The 18,191-nt window shown below is 37.1% G+C and overlaps 1 protein-coding gene across 3 annotated transcripts in view; it reads left to right on the plus strand.

Moving 5' to 3' along the window:
• LOC149530442 (WD repeat and SOF domain-containing protein 1) overlaps positions 1 to 18,191 on the plus strand; it is a 100,140-nt gene that overhangs the window by 27,600 nt on the left and 54,349 nt on the right. For all 3 annotated transcript variants that reach the window (XM_089811296.1, XM_089811297.1, XM_089811298.1), the window contains exons 6-10: positions 7,705 to 7,803; positions 8,074 to 8,143; positions 8,297 to 8,331; positions 10,344 to 10,418; positions 10,501 to 10,596. In XM_089811296.1, the coding sequence (XP_089667422.1) occupies positions 7,705 to 7,803; positions 8,074 to 8,143; positions 8,297 to 8,331; positions 10,344 to 10,418; positions 10,501 to 10,596 (375 nt within the window). The remainder of the gene's footprint in view (positions 1 to 7,704; positions 7,804 to 8,073; positions 8,144 to 8,296; positions 8,332 to 10,343; positions 10,419 to 10,500; positions 10,597 to 18,191) is intronic.

The following is an 18,191-nucleotide window of genomic DNA, read 5'->3' on the forward strand; positions in this document are numbered from 1 at the left end:
GTTTCATGAGTTTCTTACATTTACGACCTTGCTTGGGATCTGGAGAACTATAAGATCAATATACAAACAGCTATGCTATGGAGTTAATGGGTAGCAAAGCATCAAGCCCATTTAAGAGGAATCAATAGAGGGCGTTGTCAAAATCACTGAGAACTATGCAAAGATCAGTATTTAGGTTTGTACCCTGAATAATGATCATGTGTAATTCATGGAATAACATAGGTAATAGTCAATTGTGTATGCTTCTAGCATTAGTTTGCATATTTCTCTTCGAGAAATAGGTTTAGTCTACTATTAATCTCCCTAAAATGCTTCCAGGACAGATCAAGAAGCATAAGGATGACAAGAGATTCCATTCAGAGGGAGTTAAATTTTAAGAATTCAAGACACGAGTTAAAAGCTATAGATTTAATCCTTTGCTGAGAATCAACAAGCTTGTGTAGTAGTGTGACTTCTAAAGCTCCTAGTGTGGTCAAATAGTGGAGTCATCTATAATTTATATTGGCAATCAAAATTGTGAGAATGATACCCTTATTGAGAGGGAGTCTCAACATTCAATTGTTTTTATTTGAGCTTAATACATTTTACTTTGAGATGAAGAAGAATTTTGAGGTAAAAGCCCTTATAATGCATTCTTTTATGCGAGGGAGAAGTTTGAGGTGTAAGCCCTTGTAATGCATTCTTTTATGCGAAGGATAAGTTTGAGGTGCAAGCCCTTGTAATGCATTCTTTTATGCGAGGGATAAGTTTGAGGTGCAAGCCCTTGTCAAGTATTCTTCTTTGTCAGAGCAGTTTGAAGTGCAAGCCTCATTAATGCATTGTTCTCTACGATAGAAGTTTGAGGTGCAAGCCCTTGCTAATGACTTTTTCTTTGTGGGAGAAGTTTGAGGTGCAAGCCCTTGTTAGTGCATTTTCCATTGCGAGAGAAGTTTGATGTGAATGCCCTTATTCCACCCTCTAGGAGTAGCCATGGTGGATCCACCATCTAGAAGTAGCTGTAGTGGATGTCATGCGAGAGACCCTATGAGTTAGCACTTGTGTTTATTCACCCTCCAGGAGTAGCCATGGTGAACACCATGTTGAGATGGCAATATCATGTTAAGAGAGAATCCATGATAAAATCTTGTTATTAACACATATTGGTGTAGCCATTGTGTTTGTCATGTTGAGAGATTCCATGACATGAAAATCTGCAAACAATATCGCTTTGCTAAAAGAGGGAGTGTTGATGTTTGTAGTTGTAAGAGATATATCCTAATTACTAGTGATGGTGCTCTTTCATATACTTGCGTTTGGAAACATGAAGAGACATTTGTGTTGATGTTTGTAATTGTAAAAGATATATCCTTATTACTAGTGATGGTGCTCTTTCATATACTTGCGTTTTGAAACATGAAGAGACATACTTTTGAGTGTACGAAGATATGCATATGCAAAATGAATAAACTTCCAGTTATAATATGAAGGGTCTCTCAATTCAAGATAAATACCATTACTTTGTGTGATGATTTTAGTATTTAAATGAAAGCCTTGTATCAGACCTCCATTATCTAATAAAAGAGATTTTTTTTTGGTATGGCTGGGTTTTCCCTTCAAGTTGGAGGGTTTTTTCAGGATAAATTGTTGCATCATTCTGTGTCTTGGTGTTTACTATTTTGATTATTGTTGTTTTATCTTCATTTCTGGTCAAACCATTATCAGTTTGTGCGCTATCATTGCGAGTTTGATATCGACAAGTTTGATGAGTTTTGCCCAAAAAATGTTCTCTCATGCAAGGCTTTTAAACTTCCCCATCATTAATTGTGCTTTGTTCTCTTCTAGAGTGTGCCTCAGAGGGGTACGTGTTCTTTTAAATAGTCCAAAACCAACTCAATCCAATTTTTTAATCAATGGACAAATTTGGTGTGAGAAGCCAAATGAGAGAGAGGAAATTAAATAACATGATGTTTGGCAACTTTGTTTGCTTAAGTTGATTGCTTGTATGTTTGAGTTCAATGTTTGTTTGGTGCCTTCCGATGGTATTGAATGTTTTTTTCTCTCTTTTGCTTTTCTGAATGTTTTGAACAACTCTAACCAAATGTTTATTCTAAAAATACACATGACAGAGCTTTTACTAGTTTCTTTTTGTGCTTTTCGAATTAAAATTTATTCTATTAATCATAGTTCAAAACGATAACAGTACGACTATATCAGGAGCCTAATAGTATCAACATCAAAATATAATGGAGAGTAACTGATCCTATGCTATCCCCTGTATTTGTGGTTTGCTATGCATATTACATTGCTTATACATATAAAAAAAAAATTGCCTGGAGACTATAAGAGCAGTACAAAGTAACAAAGACGAAGTCTAAAAAGGTCATCAAGAGTCCCGTAACCCAGTAATATTGTTTCTGCATTCAGCATGATCAGTCTCAAAAGCTCAAATAAGAGGATCAACCGCAGGGGGAACACTTGCTTCAGCTTCCAGCTAGGTGCATCCACTGGTTTGGGCTCCTTGTTCTTTGCTTTAAACCGTTCTCTGCCAGGAACTGGTTCAAGATTTCAAGTTCTTTCTGGTCTTACATGTCTCTATAAGTGTTGAAATAGTGGGCTGCTTGAGTATCTGATTTATAGGTCAGAAGAGCACTTTCTTGCACAAGAATCATGAATCTGCTCTCTGGTATTTCGAGAACTGCAGAAACCTGCATCCTAATAAGGTAGCGTGTGAGTTTAATGTTAATCTCAATAAGGACCCTCCTCTTAGCCTGGAAAACATCCTCATTTTTCTGTTTCCAGAGGGACCATAAGATCTCAACAGAAAGTACAGCCCAAAGTTTGTTTAGTTTATGATAAAAACCTTCAACAAACCCAGCCAAGGCCTTAATCCACAAAAGACCAAAATGAGAATTCCACACCACAGAGGAACCAAGAAGATGGACCAGACCAGAGAAACAAACTGACCCTCAAAAAACATGAACAGTAGTCTCAGACACTTGACAGATGGAACAGGAAGGGCATTCTAAATGCTTTTTCAAATGAAATTTGTACCATGCTTCTTTTTTGTTTGAACTTTCTTCAATAGATTTCATTCAAATAAATTTAGTGAATTTTCAAGGAAAGTAAAGAGACTAATATAAATCCAATAGGCACATGTAAGTGATCTAATTATTGACAAATAAAGCTTTGGGTAATAAAACCACCTTTTTGAGATAAATAAACCTAGAAGAAATTCTTGTGCAACTGTTGTGTGTTCTAAGATGCTTAAGCTGGGATCCGTATTATCTTCTCCTGTTCTAGCATTGGGGTACTCCACATGATGTAAATGGAACATTGGGATTATTGAGGAAGAGGATTAACATCCTGGACACAAGGATTAGGGATTGGGTTTTATAGTAAGCAATCTTCTAAGATGTGCAGTGCTTAGGGAAGGGATGTATGACTTTTCTTGAAGAAATGCAGATCCAACCTATCAATCTTTGTATCATAGGGACAAAAGCTTCTTTGAAATAGCAAGCTCATGTATGCAAAAATTCTCCTCTCAGGAATGGGAGGGGGGCTATATAGAGGAAAGGAGGAGAGTGAAGATTAGAGAGAGAGAGAGAGAGAAAGCTCAACTTTAAATCAAGAGGAAAAATAGTAATGTACTGTCCCCTTTATTTTTCCCTAGAATTACAAATTCAATAAAAATAGGGAATATAAAATAGTTAGATTACCCAAAAAATGTAAAAATAGATACTTGTTGAGATCCTTTAATCATGTTAGACAATTATTGAAGATACAGTTCATAAGATCAACCATTACTAGGGTTAAAGAATATATATTAATAATCATCTTAATCATATAACATTTCTAATTTATTGTTCGGATTCATCCATAGCGGAGCTTGGATAAGGAGACATGATAGGGAGCTCGAAGCGATCATCTACCCTAGGTCCAAGAGTGGATATCCCATCCCTCTTGGCCTCATGTGGTTTTCCGCCATCCATCTTTCATGAGTACCTAGTGGGGAATTCATTGCAGTTCTCCATCCACATGCCACCTGTATTCATTCTCCTATGACTAAGACCCCCTTGAATCCACCCCAACAGATGGTTCATGTAGAGGTTGGAGGGAAAACTACAATAGAGTGACCAAATAAATCCTCCACCCTAGGCCCAAGAGTGGAATTAATATCCCTCTTGGCTTCATGTGACCTTCATTAGGTGCTGTACCTAGTGAGGAAGCCTATAGCAGTTCCCCCTCCTTGTATTATATGGTGCCCAAATCAATCCTCTACCCTAGACCCAAGAGCGGATATACCACCCCCCCAGCCTTATGTAGCCTTCCACCATCTGTTCTTCATTAGGTTGTGTATATAGTGAGGAAGTCTCTAGGAGTCCTCCCTCTTTGTATTCCCTTCCTCACCATGTTGATTGTTGCTAATTGGAAATCCACACTGTTACTTATGGCTGATGATTTTAATATGTAAGGAGTTGTGCATAAATTTGCTGCATATACCTGGCATACGTATTTAAAAGTATATTCCAGCATACCACAGTAAACTAGAGTTTTCTGCATGCAAATCAGTTACAAATTCTGATATGAACCAATCGTTGTTATGAGATTACTGATGCTTCTTGATGTCTTGTCTTGATGCTTGATGCCTTCTTCCATTGTGGTTCTCTCTCTCTCTCACACACACACACACACACACTCACACATACACACCCACACCCCCACCCCCCACGCCCCCCCCCTTCCCCCCCCCCTTCTCTCTCTCTCTCTCTATATATATATATATATATAAACCCCTCCATGAAGGTAGTAGCCTTTTGAAGTTTGCCGATCTTTTAGAAGTGGACACAATCTTTCATAAGTTACAAACTTTCATAAATCACTTCCTTTTCTATATTAATCTTTCTTTTGGGACTTGAAACAACAAATGAATGGGGGGATTCAATCTCCTATTCCTGATCAGTCTTTCCCACTTTTATATATAATAATGGGGGCCTTCATTTGTTGGGTTATTCTCGGTTGCCTTCTTCCTTCAGGAAGAAAGTCAAAAGCTTTTCATCTTATGTCACCGATAAAACAATAATTGAGATGCATGCAAGGGCTTTTGACACATCGAGCAATTTCTAAGTATATGGTTACAGAAGAAAAGGGGTGAAGAACAAGGGTAGAGATATGCATATTTGGGGGGTGGCTGCCATCCTCGGGAATCAAGATTAGCTGTAGATAAGTATGGTAGAGAAGGAAACTAATATAGTTCTCTTGGAATAGCTCATTCTTTCAGCTAGAGCCTGCTTTGCTTGCTGCCTTCCCTGCTTGCTGCTTCCCTTCCTTAGCTTTCTGCCTCAAGTAGGGGTTCTAACCTTCCTCAAAGCTTCCCTCATTCTTCCGGATCCTGCCTCGCCAACAGCCCCAAAAGAAAGTGCACCTCCTGTAGTGCTCCTTCTATGTTCTCCCCCTTAGCATGATTAGAAAGTGCTGACTTTTCCCTCTCATAAGAACAAATAACAGATCTCAAAGCTTCTTTCTCTTCAACCACTCTCCTCAAAGTGATATGAGGCAAACCTTATGTCACAAGGCCTCAACAACTCCCTACATGCATATTGCCTATAAAGACTCAATGTGAGATGACTATTTCTAATGAAATTTGCGACTGCTCTCCCTGTATGAACTGCTTGATGTGTCAATGGGAGCTTGGCCAAGTCACGGAGCAACAAATCTAAACAATGGGCTGCACATGGGCTCCAATAAATCTGTGGGTACTGCGAGTTTCCTGACTTCCACACAATTTGCTGCACTATCAATAACCACCTGAACCACATTGTCCACCCCTACTTCAAGAATGGCTTCCTCTACTATTAAAAAAATAAACTTTAAAGTTTTCTTTTGGTTCATTGTGTCAATCACTTTCAAGAACACAAATCCTCCAAGGGATGCCTCGTGTTGTCCTGAAAGCCTCTAAAGATGGAGGTGCATACCCATTAACAAACTCTACAACTTTCTGAATTGCATTATGGAAATGAAGATTTCTTGTTGTACCCACAACCAAAATGTTGCAGATGAACAAACGCAAATAATTTGCCCTAGCTATTTGTCAGTGATGATCTTCAATTGATTGATGCAATTACAGTAAATGGAGGGCTCATATTTATAATTTTTCTTGGTCAAAACCAAAATATTCTTTCCCAGAAATGGCACCTACTTTACCACAACACAAAGTTTTGGCAAACTTTTACGATTATTTTTCATTTTTTATATGTTTGCTGAATTTTGAATCTGAAGCCGAAAATTCGACAAACTATGTGACGCAACTGCCTGCTGCTTCTTGTTGGACACTTATGGTAATTTCGTCTAGTCTTATCTTGGAGTCAGACAGATTGTGGAATCAGCATTTCACTTTGAAACTGCGTCTGTTTGAAAATTTTGGGAGACTTCTCGTCAAATCCATTTTATACGTTTCCTATTGTCATGGCTGTCATGATGTCACATTCCTTCGAGGCTTGCTGTTAACAATTCACTTGCCATGTTTAGACTTCCATATTCTTAATTCATTTCAAAGTTTCTATAGATGAAATATTAAATATCTTGGAGACATTTTATTTGTCTCACCGATAGAATAAAAATGGGGTCTCTTTGTTATTGAACTTCAATTGAGAAGACATCGAACATTGGCAAGACAGATTTTCTATCTCCTTGGTATGACTTGTCTCATTCATGGAACTTGTATATTCACTTGTTGAAAACATGGGGCCCACTATAATCACAAGCGCTTTCACATTTATATTTTAAAATACACAAGACATATAGATGGCTCTTATGTCAATTGAATTTACTTCTCTTATGTCAGTTTTCAAAGCCTATTCAACAAATTCTTTTTGTGCTTATCCATAACATATTGAAATGCACCCAGTTTGGCACAGACATGGAGGAGGCTGGTAAAGGTTGTGGGAGATAGCTTTTATTCTTGTCAACTCCATTTGTTTGCTTAACAAACTTATTTGCTGTGAACCTGTAATCATTGCTGCCCATGACATAATATTTCTGTTATCTATTCTGTAAAAAAAGGGGCCCGCAGGTTGCACATTTCTCTGAGATGCTCCTGATCTTGTATTCTAGAAATACAGGTCAACAAGATTTTGACTGAGAAATCCTGATTTATCACATTTTATTTCCAAGTTCTCAATTCATTGCAAGGTTTTATCAATATATTCATTTTTAATTTTATATGATAGTTCCATGGAGTTTCCTGACTTGGGGTTGGTGTGTGCGAGGGGGCCTTACATTTATTTCTTGCTAAAGATCAACGTTTGCTGTTAGAATATCTCTTGAGGACTTGGTGTCTGCAAATAGAGGTGTTGATGAACTCAAGTCTTAAATTTTAATAGATTTCAGATCAGGAAACCTCTTCTTTTTATATTGTATCATTACTCCCAATCACGCTTATCACTCAGGCTTTGGTATCTGACCTGAAATGTGGCAGGTTCCCTCATTACATGCAGATTCCTAATCCCATTCTTTCCCAGTTGGGTCTTGCTCAATGAAATTGAACTGATTTTGTAACGTGTAATGAATATTTTTAAGCTTAAGTTCTTGAAGCTGGTGAATCCTTCAGTTTCATAAAGCATCAGTTTTCCATGTTGGTATCTGTTATATTATTGTAATCATAATATTTATTTCTTGGAAGTTTGAAATATTAAGCAATTTTTCAGAACTAATGCACTTCTCTGTCAGGCGTACATTGCAACAATTTCCAGGACATAGAGGAGCAGTACATGGGTTGGCTGTGTCTACAGATGGTGTATGGCTTGCATCTTGTGGAGACGATTGTGTGTAAGAAAAAACTTCTTGTAATTTTTTAAATTTTTACATAACCTATCAATAGCTTTGAGCATACTATAAATGTATAATTGCATTGAAAACATGATATTTTATTTTAATTTACCTTTGGTTTGTGTTTGGTTCAATTTTGCTTGTATTTTTAATTTGTTTTTTACACTTTTCTTATATATGTTTTTTTAAGAAAAGTCATTTGTTACTTGGTATGACTGGTATGTAAGATGGCATAAATTTTTACCCTGATATATTGTTTCTTATATACAGTGTTAGACTATGGGAAATTCCAGCTGCTGGTATAGGGGAATCCATTGGTGCATCCAGTAATGTTCAAAAGGTAATTGTTTGATGCATATTTTGTGTTTGCTTGTGTGGAATTGAACTGGGAAAATATGTTTGAGCTTAAATGTGGAAATTATTAAAAGTAAAACATGTATAAATTTTTAGGGGAGATGGCTGACAAGTACTGTTTGTTTATTTTATGCCACAGCCAGCAGCAACATTTGTGGGGAAAAATTCTTTCAGGTACTTAATTTTTATAACAATTTTGTGTGGAGTCCTTTCGAAGCTTTCCATCTAAGAGAGTTTGTCTGCATTGTAAAATATTTAAATTTTCAACATGAATACCTGTTTGGAAAACAATTTTTGGTGTTGGTAACACGTTTGTTAGATACACAAGATCTGTAGCAATAGTGTGTGTGCTGGAAAAATGGTTGCGCAAATTAGGTACATGGGTCTCGTTTTGTTACTATACTCCACCAGATTCTTGCACATATTTGGTTTGCCTGCTACCTGGTGGGCTACTAAAATTTGCTGTATATTAGATTGTATATGTTGTCATTCCAAGTTCTATCATGATTGCTTGCTTGCTTTGGTTTCTTTCAAATATTGTGGAAAAAGTGGTCATTAGTTTGGGATTATGTTAGCCCATGTCTTGGGGATAGGGACAGGAGGAACCAGTTTTTAGTGGACGCAGGGTACCATTGTAAAAATGGGGAAATGTGAAAAATGTAAAATATTTATATGATGGCATTCATTAGGCAATCATCATATACATGACAGAGTCTTAACACACAATATTGAAATTTAACACATACAAAGATAATCTGATTGCATCATTGACAAAACATATGATGTACTGAATAAAAAAAATACAATAAAATGCCCAAAGGTTGCAACTTCCAACTACAAAATGACAAATATGTAGAAATATGCAGCTGTCTCTAATTAGCCTCCCTAACTCTGCATTAATCAACCTCTCTAACTTTTCATCAAAACCGGAGTCTGATTGACTGCCAGTATGAAAGGCTGTCTCATCCAATAGAACTCTTTGCAATACATCATGTGCCTCCCCATCTACTGGTTTAGTATTTTTGGGATCAACATCCCAGTGTGCAACTGGAGTGCAATGGCATTCTGGTGTTCTGCAAATCCTAAAATTGCAGGTCATTATGCACAATCACCAGCTTCCTGGGTTGTCGAGAAGTAAGCCTATTTCTTTTAGTTGACTGAATGAAGCTACATGTAAACCATTTCTCCTCTGTAGCAGACGTGCTGGCAACTCATGAATGGAGATGAATGACAATCATCCTCAACTCAAATGCATCCTTACCATGCCGTGTCCACAATCCAATGGAATTGGTTTGAGCTAATGGAGTTCTATCCATCCTCGCCTCTAGTTTATTGAATGTTGGGTCAGGAAGACTCATAAGGTCTAGTCATTGTGCTACAAGTTTGCTAGACTTCTCTATATACCTTTTCGCAAGGGCCCTCATCAAGCCTTTTTTTCACTTCATCATTAGATCGAAGCACTCTCCCAAGTCTTGTTGTATACCATAAGGGATTTAAAGTGTACACAGTCATTTGAAGTGGGATGTTCTAGTGTCCTAACTCTGTCAAAATGGGCCTAATATGCTCTCAAATTATGGCCCCTGTTGTAGATTTTTTGCTTCATCTGTTCAAGCATGTTATATAATGTTTCGTAACTCTCTCCAAGGCTAGGAGAGTTTGTATCAGCATATCTTATGATGTGTACAACATGTGAGACAATGGAGCAAATAAATTTGTAAAGAATGAAAATAATATAGCAAACATACAAATTAGAAACTTAGAAACAAAATCAGAAATTTAATATTACAATCAGCAATGTATTAGTTAATAATAGAATCTGAAGTTTAATACTGAAATCAGCAGTGTATTAGTTTTATAACAAAATGAGAAATTTAATAATGAAATCAGCAATGTATCAAAATTTGAAAAAGAACAATCTCTTACCTCATTGTGGACTACCAATGATCATTGGAATTTTGTAACCACACAGCTCAAGATGTGAAAGAAAGCAAAAAGTCTCTTCTAGACAATTCGAATAAATTACAGTGTCCATGTCTATTATTATCCACTGTCTTTGAATAAGCTGAAATTTAGTTCATTTGGAAGCTAATTATGATCACTATTTATCACTGTTTATTTTTTTCAAAGTAAGTGTTACTACTCTGCTACGATCTTTATTTTATAAAATATTTTGCTCCTGTCAACAGGGCTGTAGATCACCAGTGGGACAGTGATGTCTTTGCAACTGCTGGTGCTCAAGTTGACATCTGGGATCGCAACAGGTTGCTGTTATTTTTCATCTTAATTTCCTAAAGTATTCTGTTGCCGAGTAGATTCTGACTATTTAATTTGCTCTGAAAAAAGGTCTGAGCCAATAAATAGCTTTTCATGGGGTGCTGATACAGTCATATCTGTGCGGTTTAATCCTGCAGAAAAAGATGTGTTTGCAACAACTGCTAGGTATGGAATAGAACAGTGATTCTATAAAGCAATTGAATTTCAGCTTCAGTTTCTTATCTGCTTTTATTTATTTATTATTTACTTATTTAGATTGTTGAAATCACCCTAATAATTTTTATGGTAGTTTTTTTTTCGGGGAAATTCTAAATTCTTTTGTGTTTATATCACACTTAGTATTATGGTTATCATCATCGCGACAATTGAAATAAATACTGGTGCAACAAAAATCTTGTACGTTGCTGGTACAGGTCAGGTACAAGAATCCGGTCCATGGTTATGGGCTTTTTTTGCCCTTGAGGATGTCTTTGTGTGTATAAAAATAAAGAAACAAAAACAATGTCAAAGCTAATACAGGTCAGGTACAAGAATCCAGTCCATGGTTATGGGCATTTTTTGCCCTTGAGTATGTCTTTGTGCGTATAAAAATAAAGAAATAAAAACAATGTAAAAGCTAATACATTTGATAGCATGATACCTCATCGTTGATCAATGACAAATGCCAATTGATAGTTTAGAATTGCAAGATTATGTCATCTCAATAAAATATACGTTTAGGTTCATGATTGAAATGAAAATCATCTTAATTCTATCTTCATCGTTATGAAAAGGATCTAGATCAATATCATCATCAATTTCTTGAAACATCATTTGAACTCTAAACAATGGCATTTCCAGTAGATGCATCATGTGTAAGTATTTGCTCATCATCACCGATAGTCTCTAGCAAGATTTTCAATATCTGAATCCAAGTTGGTACTCTCAAAGGTTAAATCCCAATGCTTTGTTGACCCACTTATTCAATAGAGGACTCAAATCGATATGAACATAAACCAAGATTTCTGCTTTTTGTTGATGCAGGCAACTGGTTATGTTCACTAAGTGGATAGAGGAGTATGCACACCATTTCTATTCAAGAGAAGAACAATGTGCAGCTTATTGAAATTGGAGTGAAAACGAACAAAATATATATGTTCATGTATATTGTTGTTGATATTGTCTAATGGCAATTAATTTACAGTAACCAATATTAACTAACATAGAGACATGTCTCTTCTACTCCTATAGATATACATTCAGTTCTGCACTTGGAAAACACATACTGTATAGGCGGTGCCAATACATTTGCAGTGATCCTCCAAACTCAACATTGTATCAGAGTCAGGCTGCAAATGTGAGAAAGAAGGATCAAAGAAATCAAAGATTACCAAAAAAAAACATTGTCTATTAGTAGATTGTAATCAACATTTAAACAAGAAGTAGATCTGGATCTAGACGAAAGGGACAATACATTATACCTGTCTATAAAACCAATAATACGCCTGGTCCTGCAAGCATTCGCCCTCTTGTAGAAATCGCTACAAATTTGCGTGGTAGTACTGTTGAAATGCACGAATGGAGCCTTGGTGATCTTACTTTGAGTGGATAGAGGAGTATGTACACCATTTCTATTCAAGAGAAGAACAACGTGCAACTTATTGAAATTGGAGTGAAAACGAACAGAATATATATGTTATGTATATTGTTGTTGATATTGTCTAATGGCAATTAACTTACAATAACCAATATTAACTAACATAGAGACATGTCTCTTCCACTCCTATAGATATACATTCAGATCTGCACTTTGAAAACACATATTGTATAGGCGGTGCCAGTACATTTGCAGTGATCCTTCAAACTCAACATTGTATCAGAGTCAGGCTGCAAATGTGAGAAAGAAGGATCAAAGAAATCAAAGATTACCAAAAAAAGCATTATCTATTAGCATATTGTAATCAACATTTAAGCAAGAAGTAGATTTGGATCTAGACGAAAGGGACAATACATTATATCTGTCTATAAAACCGATAATACGCCTGGTCCTACAAGCACTTGCCCTCTTGTAGAAATCGCTACAAATTTGCGTGGGAGTACTATTGAAATGCACGAATGGAGTTGTGGCAATCTTACTCTGGGTCTTTACCTTCTCTCTCTTCAGCATGCTTCTGAGACATCAATTGATAGTATCAACGGTGAATGAATTGTATCTAATTTTGTGTTGATCATTAAAACATGTCCACGACTAAGACTAGTCACTTGTGAACTAAAATAGTGAAGTACCTGTTGTAAATACAGACACAGAATTGGCTATAAAAGGAGGAAAAAACAACAAATAATTCTTAGACCATCTGCCACAGAAGACGAGGGTCCCGCTACATACAAACAATAATCCTTCAAAGAATAAAGTCAACAATCAACTATTTAAGAAAAGAGTCGCGCAGTTGGATATATGTATTGTAAGAATTGAAGTTGTCAGGTCAAAATTAAACAAACGTTACTTTGCATAATAAAAAGACATGTGCGGACATTACCGCCAACAAGGAAGAAAAATTTATAAAAGAAATTCAATCCCGTCAACCACATCGGTCGTCGGACCCATTAAGTACGGTGAATGAAATAGTTTGATCACATAATATAGTCTGCGACTATTATAGAAGTTGGGAGGAGCGTATAAGAAAAGGATAAAGGTATTGAAATCTTTACAAAACAACATAGGAATAAAGAGGGAGTCTGAGCAATAATATCAAGATCCATGAGAATGATAATGAATGTGTAATATCCCAAATGGATATTTGCCCAGTTTTATCTCAAAATAATTTTCAGAACATAAATAGATGAACGATGCAATGTAAACCAACAATATAAACCAGTAGATTCTCATAAAATCCCTCACAATATGTTATTGCATTATACATCAGCAATACAATTACCAAATATCAAGGCCAATCTTAAATACAGATATACAGTCAGATTGGAAATATAAGAAAGAACCTGTAAGCAAATGTGAGACACCTGGTGTGACTTCGCCAGTTACAATGGGGTTGTGTCCATTGTCTACCGACACGAGGGTTTCTGTCCTCAGGCTGGATGAAAGCTGAAGGTCTCCAAATAACTCTCCAAGAGAGAAAATGAATTTTGAATCATAAGCCAAGCATGTTTGAACATGAGCTCCTCCTTCCCTTTTAATGAACAAACAGGTGACTCTTTGCATTCCCCTTTCCATTTATTTATTTCCTTTATAGAATAAGACTCTTTCCATGGGGGAAACTAAGTGCCGATAATAATAAAGTGACAATTAATAATGTGAACTTATTTTGTAAAGCCACTTTATTAATTAATCAATTAAATTTTCAGGCATTAAAATTTCTAACTAGACAGACCTTGGTATGCACATGTGATAGCTTGGCGGAAAGGTCTCGACAAGACGCTCCTAGTCCAACCCTGCAATACCAAGAATGCAGAGTTTGCAGACTTACTAAAAATAGTGTCTCGAGACCCCACTAAAGCAACCTTGACTAGCCTGCAACTGAAATCGCCTAGGCGGAAAACTACTCTTATCATATAGATGACCTGGTTTTCCCATGGGACCAAAGCAAAACAAGCTGATGGTGCAAGAAAACTCATTAGCTAGAAAAGGGGACATGATAGTCGTCCCTTCCCAAAGATTGCTTGCCCCCAAGCAATTCGTATCTATAAGCTGGAACGAAATGGCTGGATCCCAGATTTGCCTCAAAGATGATACTTTGTCCAACTGCTGTGCTGCACTGCTGTAAACATCTCTTACCCTAGAGTCAAAAAACAACTCAATGTGAACCCATACACCTATCAACTAGATATCCGACATCCAAAACATCTCAGGAGTATACCTAATTGGAACAACCTGCCACACGCTGGTAACATAAAAGGAGAGGCTCGCTACCCAACTAAGTACCTCACTCCAACTGTATTGCACATACCTCTGATATCACGAGGTGGCGAAAGCTCAACAATAAACCAATCTTCATTGATAATGGAATGCAGCAAGTTGCTCCTCCTGACTCCTTGATCTATAACTATCCTCGTAAATGCTCCACCTGGATCTCAAGTGCAAACCTGAGCGATGTCCTTGATATCACAATCTAGCTCCTGTAATACTTGTGCTAATGGAGATGATAATTCTTGTCCAAGTAACAATCACCAAGTCACCATGCTTGAAATGGTGGGGCCATCTAACAGTACGTGTCACGAGAGTGAGCAGCTCAAAAAGCCAGCTTGTCAAACTCCATCAATTGTACAAGAGAAATCCATAATGCCGCACACAAGAGAAATCCATAAAAATTAAAATTGGCCTGAGGTGATCATCAGGCTCCTGCCGCCCAAATCATACTTCCTCTTCACCATGCCAGAAGTGGTGAAGCTCGCTAGTGGAACCCAACCAAGCTATACTACTAACTCTACCAATACTCGGGTCCCAAAACAAACTGCTCTCACATCCATTGGCCATAAGGGGATACAAACCATTGAAGGAGCCCGCAATCTCACAACTACATCCAATCTTTGCAAGATCTCTACACATTTGTTGACTCTGCAAGTAACCTAGTTGGTGGTAACTCGGATACTTGCAATCTCTAATTCCATCTTCTGGAGATGGCAAACCTCCACCCCACAACGGATGATACCAACTTTGAACCAATCCACACTTGTGTTGCATCAACTCCTTGATGTGTGGATCAAATGAAAAGTGATGGGCACTCCTCACTATATAGTCACAATGCTTAACCTCAACCTCAGTCAATGTCTCATTATACTATACTACGTGACCCCTGAATATGGATGAAACATGCCCATGCTGATCAACCCTATTGCTGTCATCATTGTCAACCTCCTTGACTCACATTTTTGAATGTTGAGCTATGGTAGAGCGTGCCAAATTTAATTCCTGATTAAGCTCAACAATCTGATTTTCTGCCTCATGAAATGCTGCTAAGGAAGCTTCTAGGATGTCCTTAGTATTTGTGAGCTCACAAGAAAGGATGTCCACTTCTTCCTTCTTCCTTAACACCTCAGAATAGATCTTCGTGAGACCAAGAAGATGCTCACGATCTGAAAGTAGATGTAGATAATCTGATTTCATTGCTTTTATCCCTTCCTCAAGCACTTGCAAATGTGAGAACTCTTCTTTGAATCCTTTTTGTCTTATCTTTAATTGATCTTTCCAGAATTGTTTTTCAACTGTCTCATATATGTTATCAAAATGTGATAAAGCTGCAATAATTTTATCTTCAATTACCTTCAGCGGATTTCCCAACATGTGTGAAATCATAGGTGTATGAGATAAGTCAAGTGCACATGAGGGGGGAGAAGGTGTTTCATCATACATATCCACATCATAAATGTCATCTTTCATACCCAGTTGTGTATAGAAATTAGGGATAGCATTATGTTTAAAAGCAAACTTATCACAAAAGGAATCCATAGCATATGTAGAGACCCCTATGTTTGTATCATAATCAGTGTCAACACTTACAAAAGGTGTTGAGTCCTCGTCATCAGCCGATTGGATGGGCCTTTCCAATGCGTTATCATGATGTTCATCAAGAGTGCTAGAGTTAGCATTCCCACAGGAGACCTCTATCTCCATACTACCTTGTATAACATCTTGTACATGATCAGGAGAAGGCTGCAAATCAGTGGTAGCTGACTGCCCTTCTTTTTCAAAATCACCTATAAGCTGATTTTGGTCTGTTGATAAGTCCTCATACAACTTTTGTCACCTGCATTTTGCAAGGAGATCTTGGGCCAATTCAAAATACTTCTTTTTTGCCATATCAGTCTTGTGTTGAGGTTTTGGATGGAAATCCATGTAATCAATGAAGGGTAATTCTTTTTAAATGTGTGGAGAAAGTTTGTTGTACTCATCATACATGCTGAGTACTTAAGTTCTTGCATCAAGTGAGAAATTCTAGGCTAACTGCTGCTGTAAGTTAATAAGATCTTTCCTAATATATCTCAGACCATGTATCTTTCGGATAACTAGGTACCATTAGTCTTTTCCCCAAACTTATCAAGGTAAATGCTCTTTCAAAATGTAGAAAACTGATGTGTAGGGACCTTTAGCAATGCTGCCCAAGGCTGACTAAAACTTTTGACTGTTTTTTCTCAATTGTTTGTCATGAAGGGATAATTGTGGTTTTCAGATTTATTCCTGCTAGCTGTAGGCTTCGACTCTTTGCCTGGAAGTAGTCGGGTCTCAAAATCCAAAGTATCCATCCTGTGTCTTATCTCTGACCTTTTTGGCTACAATATTCAATCCGAAACCTGAAAACATCAGACTGCAATGATATAAAATCTGATACCTGACTATTAAGCAACAACTGCTTTGTTACACCCAATACAGTATTCTAAGATTTCTCACCAATAACCACAGCTCCAATAACCACAGCTCCCAGCAATAGCACACACTCTGAGTGCACCTCTTCAGTTGTTTCCACATTAACTTGTCCTGATAAATCTGATGTGCTTCACCATGCACAATGCTACAGAGATGCCCAAGCAAGGAAACTCTTATTGATTTGATAATGATGTAGGAATGTGCTAGGCAACCCAGATACCCTTCTTTAAACCTGTCACTACAAGGGAACTCCAAATAGTTGCAGAAGCTATGCTCCGTCAATTTTGTAACATCCCTATCAGCTCAACGACAATGATTTCAAACTCTTCTATCCATATCAGACCGGTAGCATTATATATCAGACCACTAGCATTGTTTTAATAGTGAATTCTACTACCACTTTTGAGAAAAGCATGTCTTGCCAAAACACCCAAACCTGGTAATAACGATGTAAATGGAGGCCCTAAATATTGCAAAACTTTGGGCTCCATCACTTTGCTTCAATGCTTAAAGCACTGCATATGTTGTGCCTATGTAGAGTTGCAGTATATACAAGGTGCACTCCAGCATACTGGTACCTGAGTGAACCTAAAGTAGGCATGCAGGGCTGGGGTTGTCTACCTTTGCACTTTAGGTAATAACAATTCAGTTGGGCACACTTGCAATGTTTTGTGATAATAAAGAATTAGGGTTTTTGGAAGGGATTAGGGTAGGGGTAAGTTGTAAATAGTATTTTGTTCTAATCTTTATATCTAATTATCCATTTTTATTACTCCCTCTTTTCAATTTGCTTCCACATGTAGCTTAAGGTAACTAATACACCTATAACATATGTCAACAATTACCTAGTGCTATCAAACAAGTGAAGAGATGGATATGAAAGCATGAGGAAGGCCCTTTCCAAAGATAAACAATGTTTATGTTTAGATGTCAATGAACATCGATTTAGAAGAATTGGTAGTGATGACTGAAGTCATTTGAGGTCTAGTGTGTTCTGTTAGTGGCACCACAGACACACAGTCACAATATACTAATAAGCACCCATGTGGCACCACATACACACAGTCACAATATACTAATAAGCACCCATGCACAAGCATAAGCAAATACATAGTTTTTTTCAATGCATTAAAGTTTCGATCAAAAGGATAGAATAATAGAAAGGATACCTCCAATAAGTGGGGACATCACTGTGCCCTAGTTGGACCAGTGACCATAATGATGGGAATTTAAGCATTTTACGTATGTCCACAATTTAAATACTCTATTGCTTTACCCCTAAGTGAAGGTTCAAACTTGGTTATTGGCACATATGGAGATAGGGTAGTTAATTACACCATGACCATCTGGTGATGGATACTAAATAATTAAAGATAAAATAAAAAATAATGGATGACTAAATAAT

Source organism: Cupressus sempervirens, chromosome 11 (assembly GCF_028749045.1).
Source record: "Cupressus sempervirens isolate cs-2001-9-10 chromosome 11, ASM2874904v1, whole genome shotgun sequence".
Taxonomy (NCBI): domain Eukaryota; kingdom Viridiplantae; phylum Streptophyta; class Pinopsida; order Cupressales; family Cupressaceae; genus Cupressus; species Cupressus sempervirens.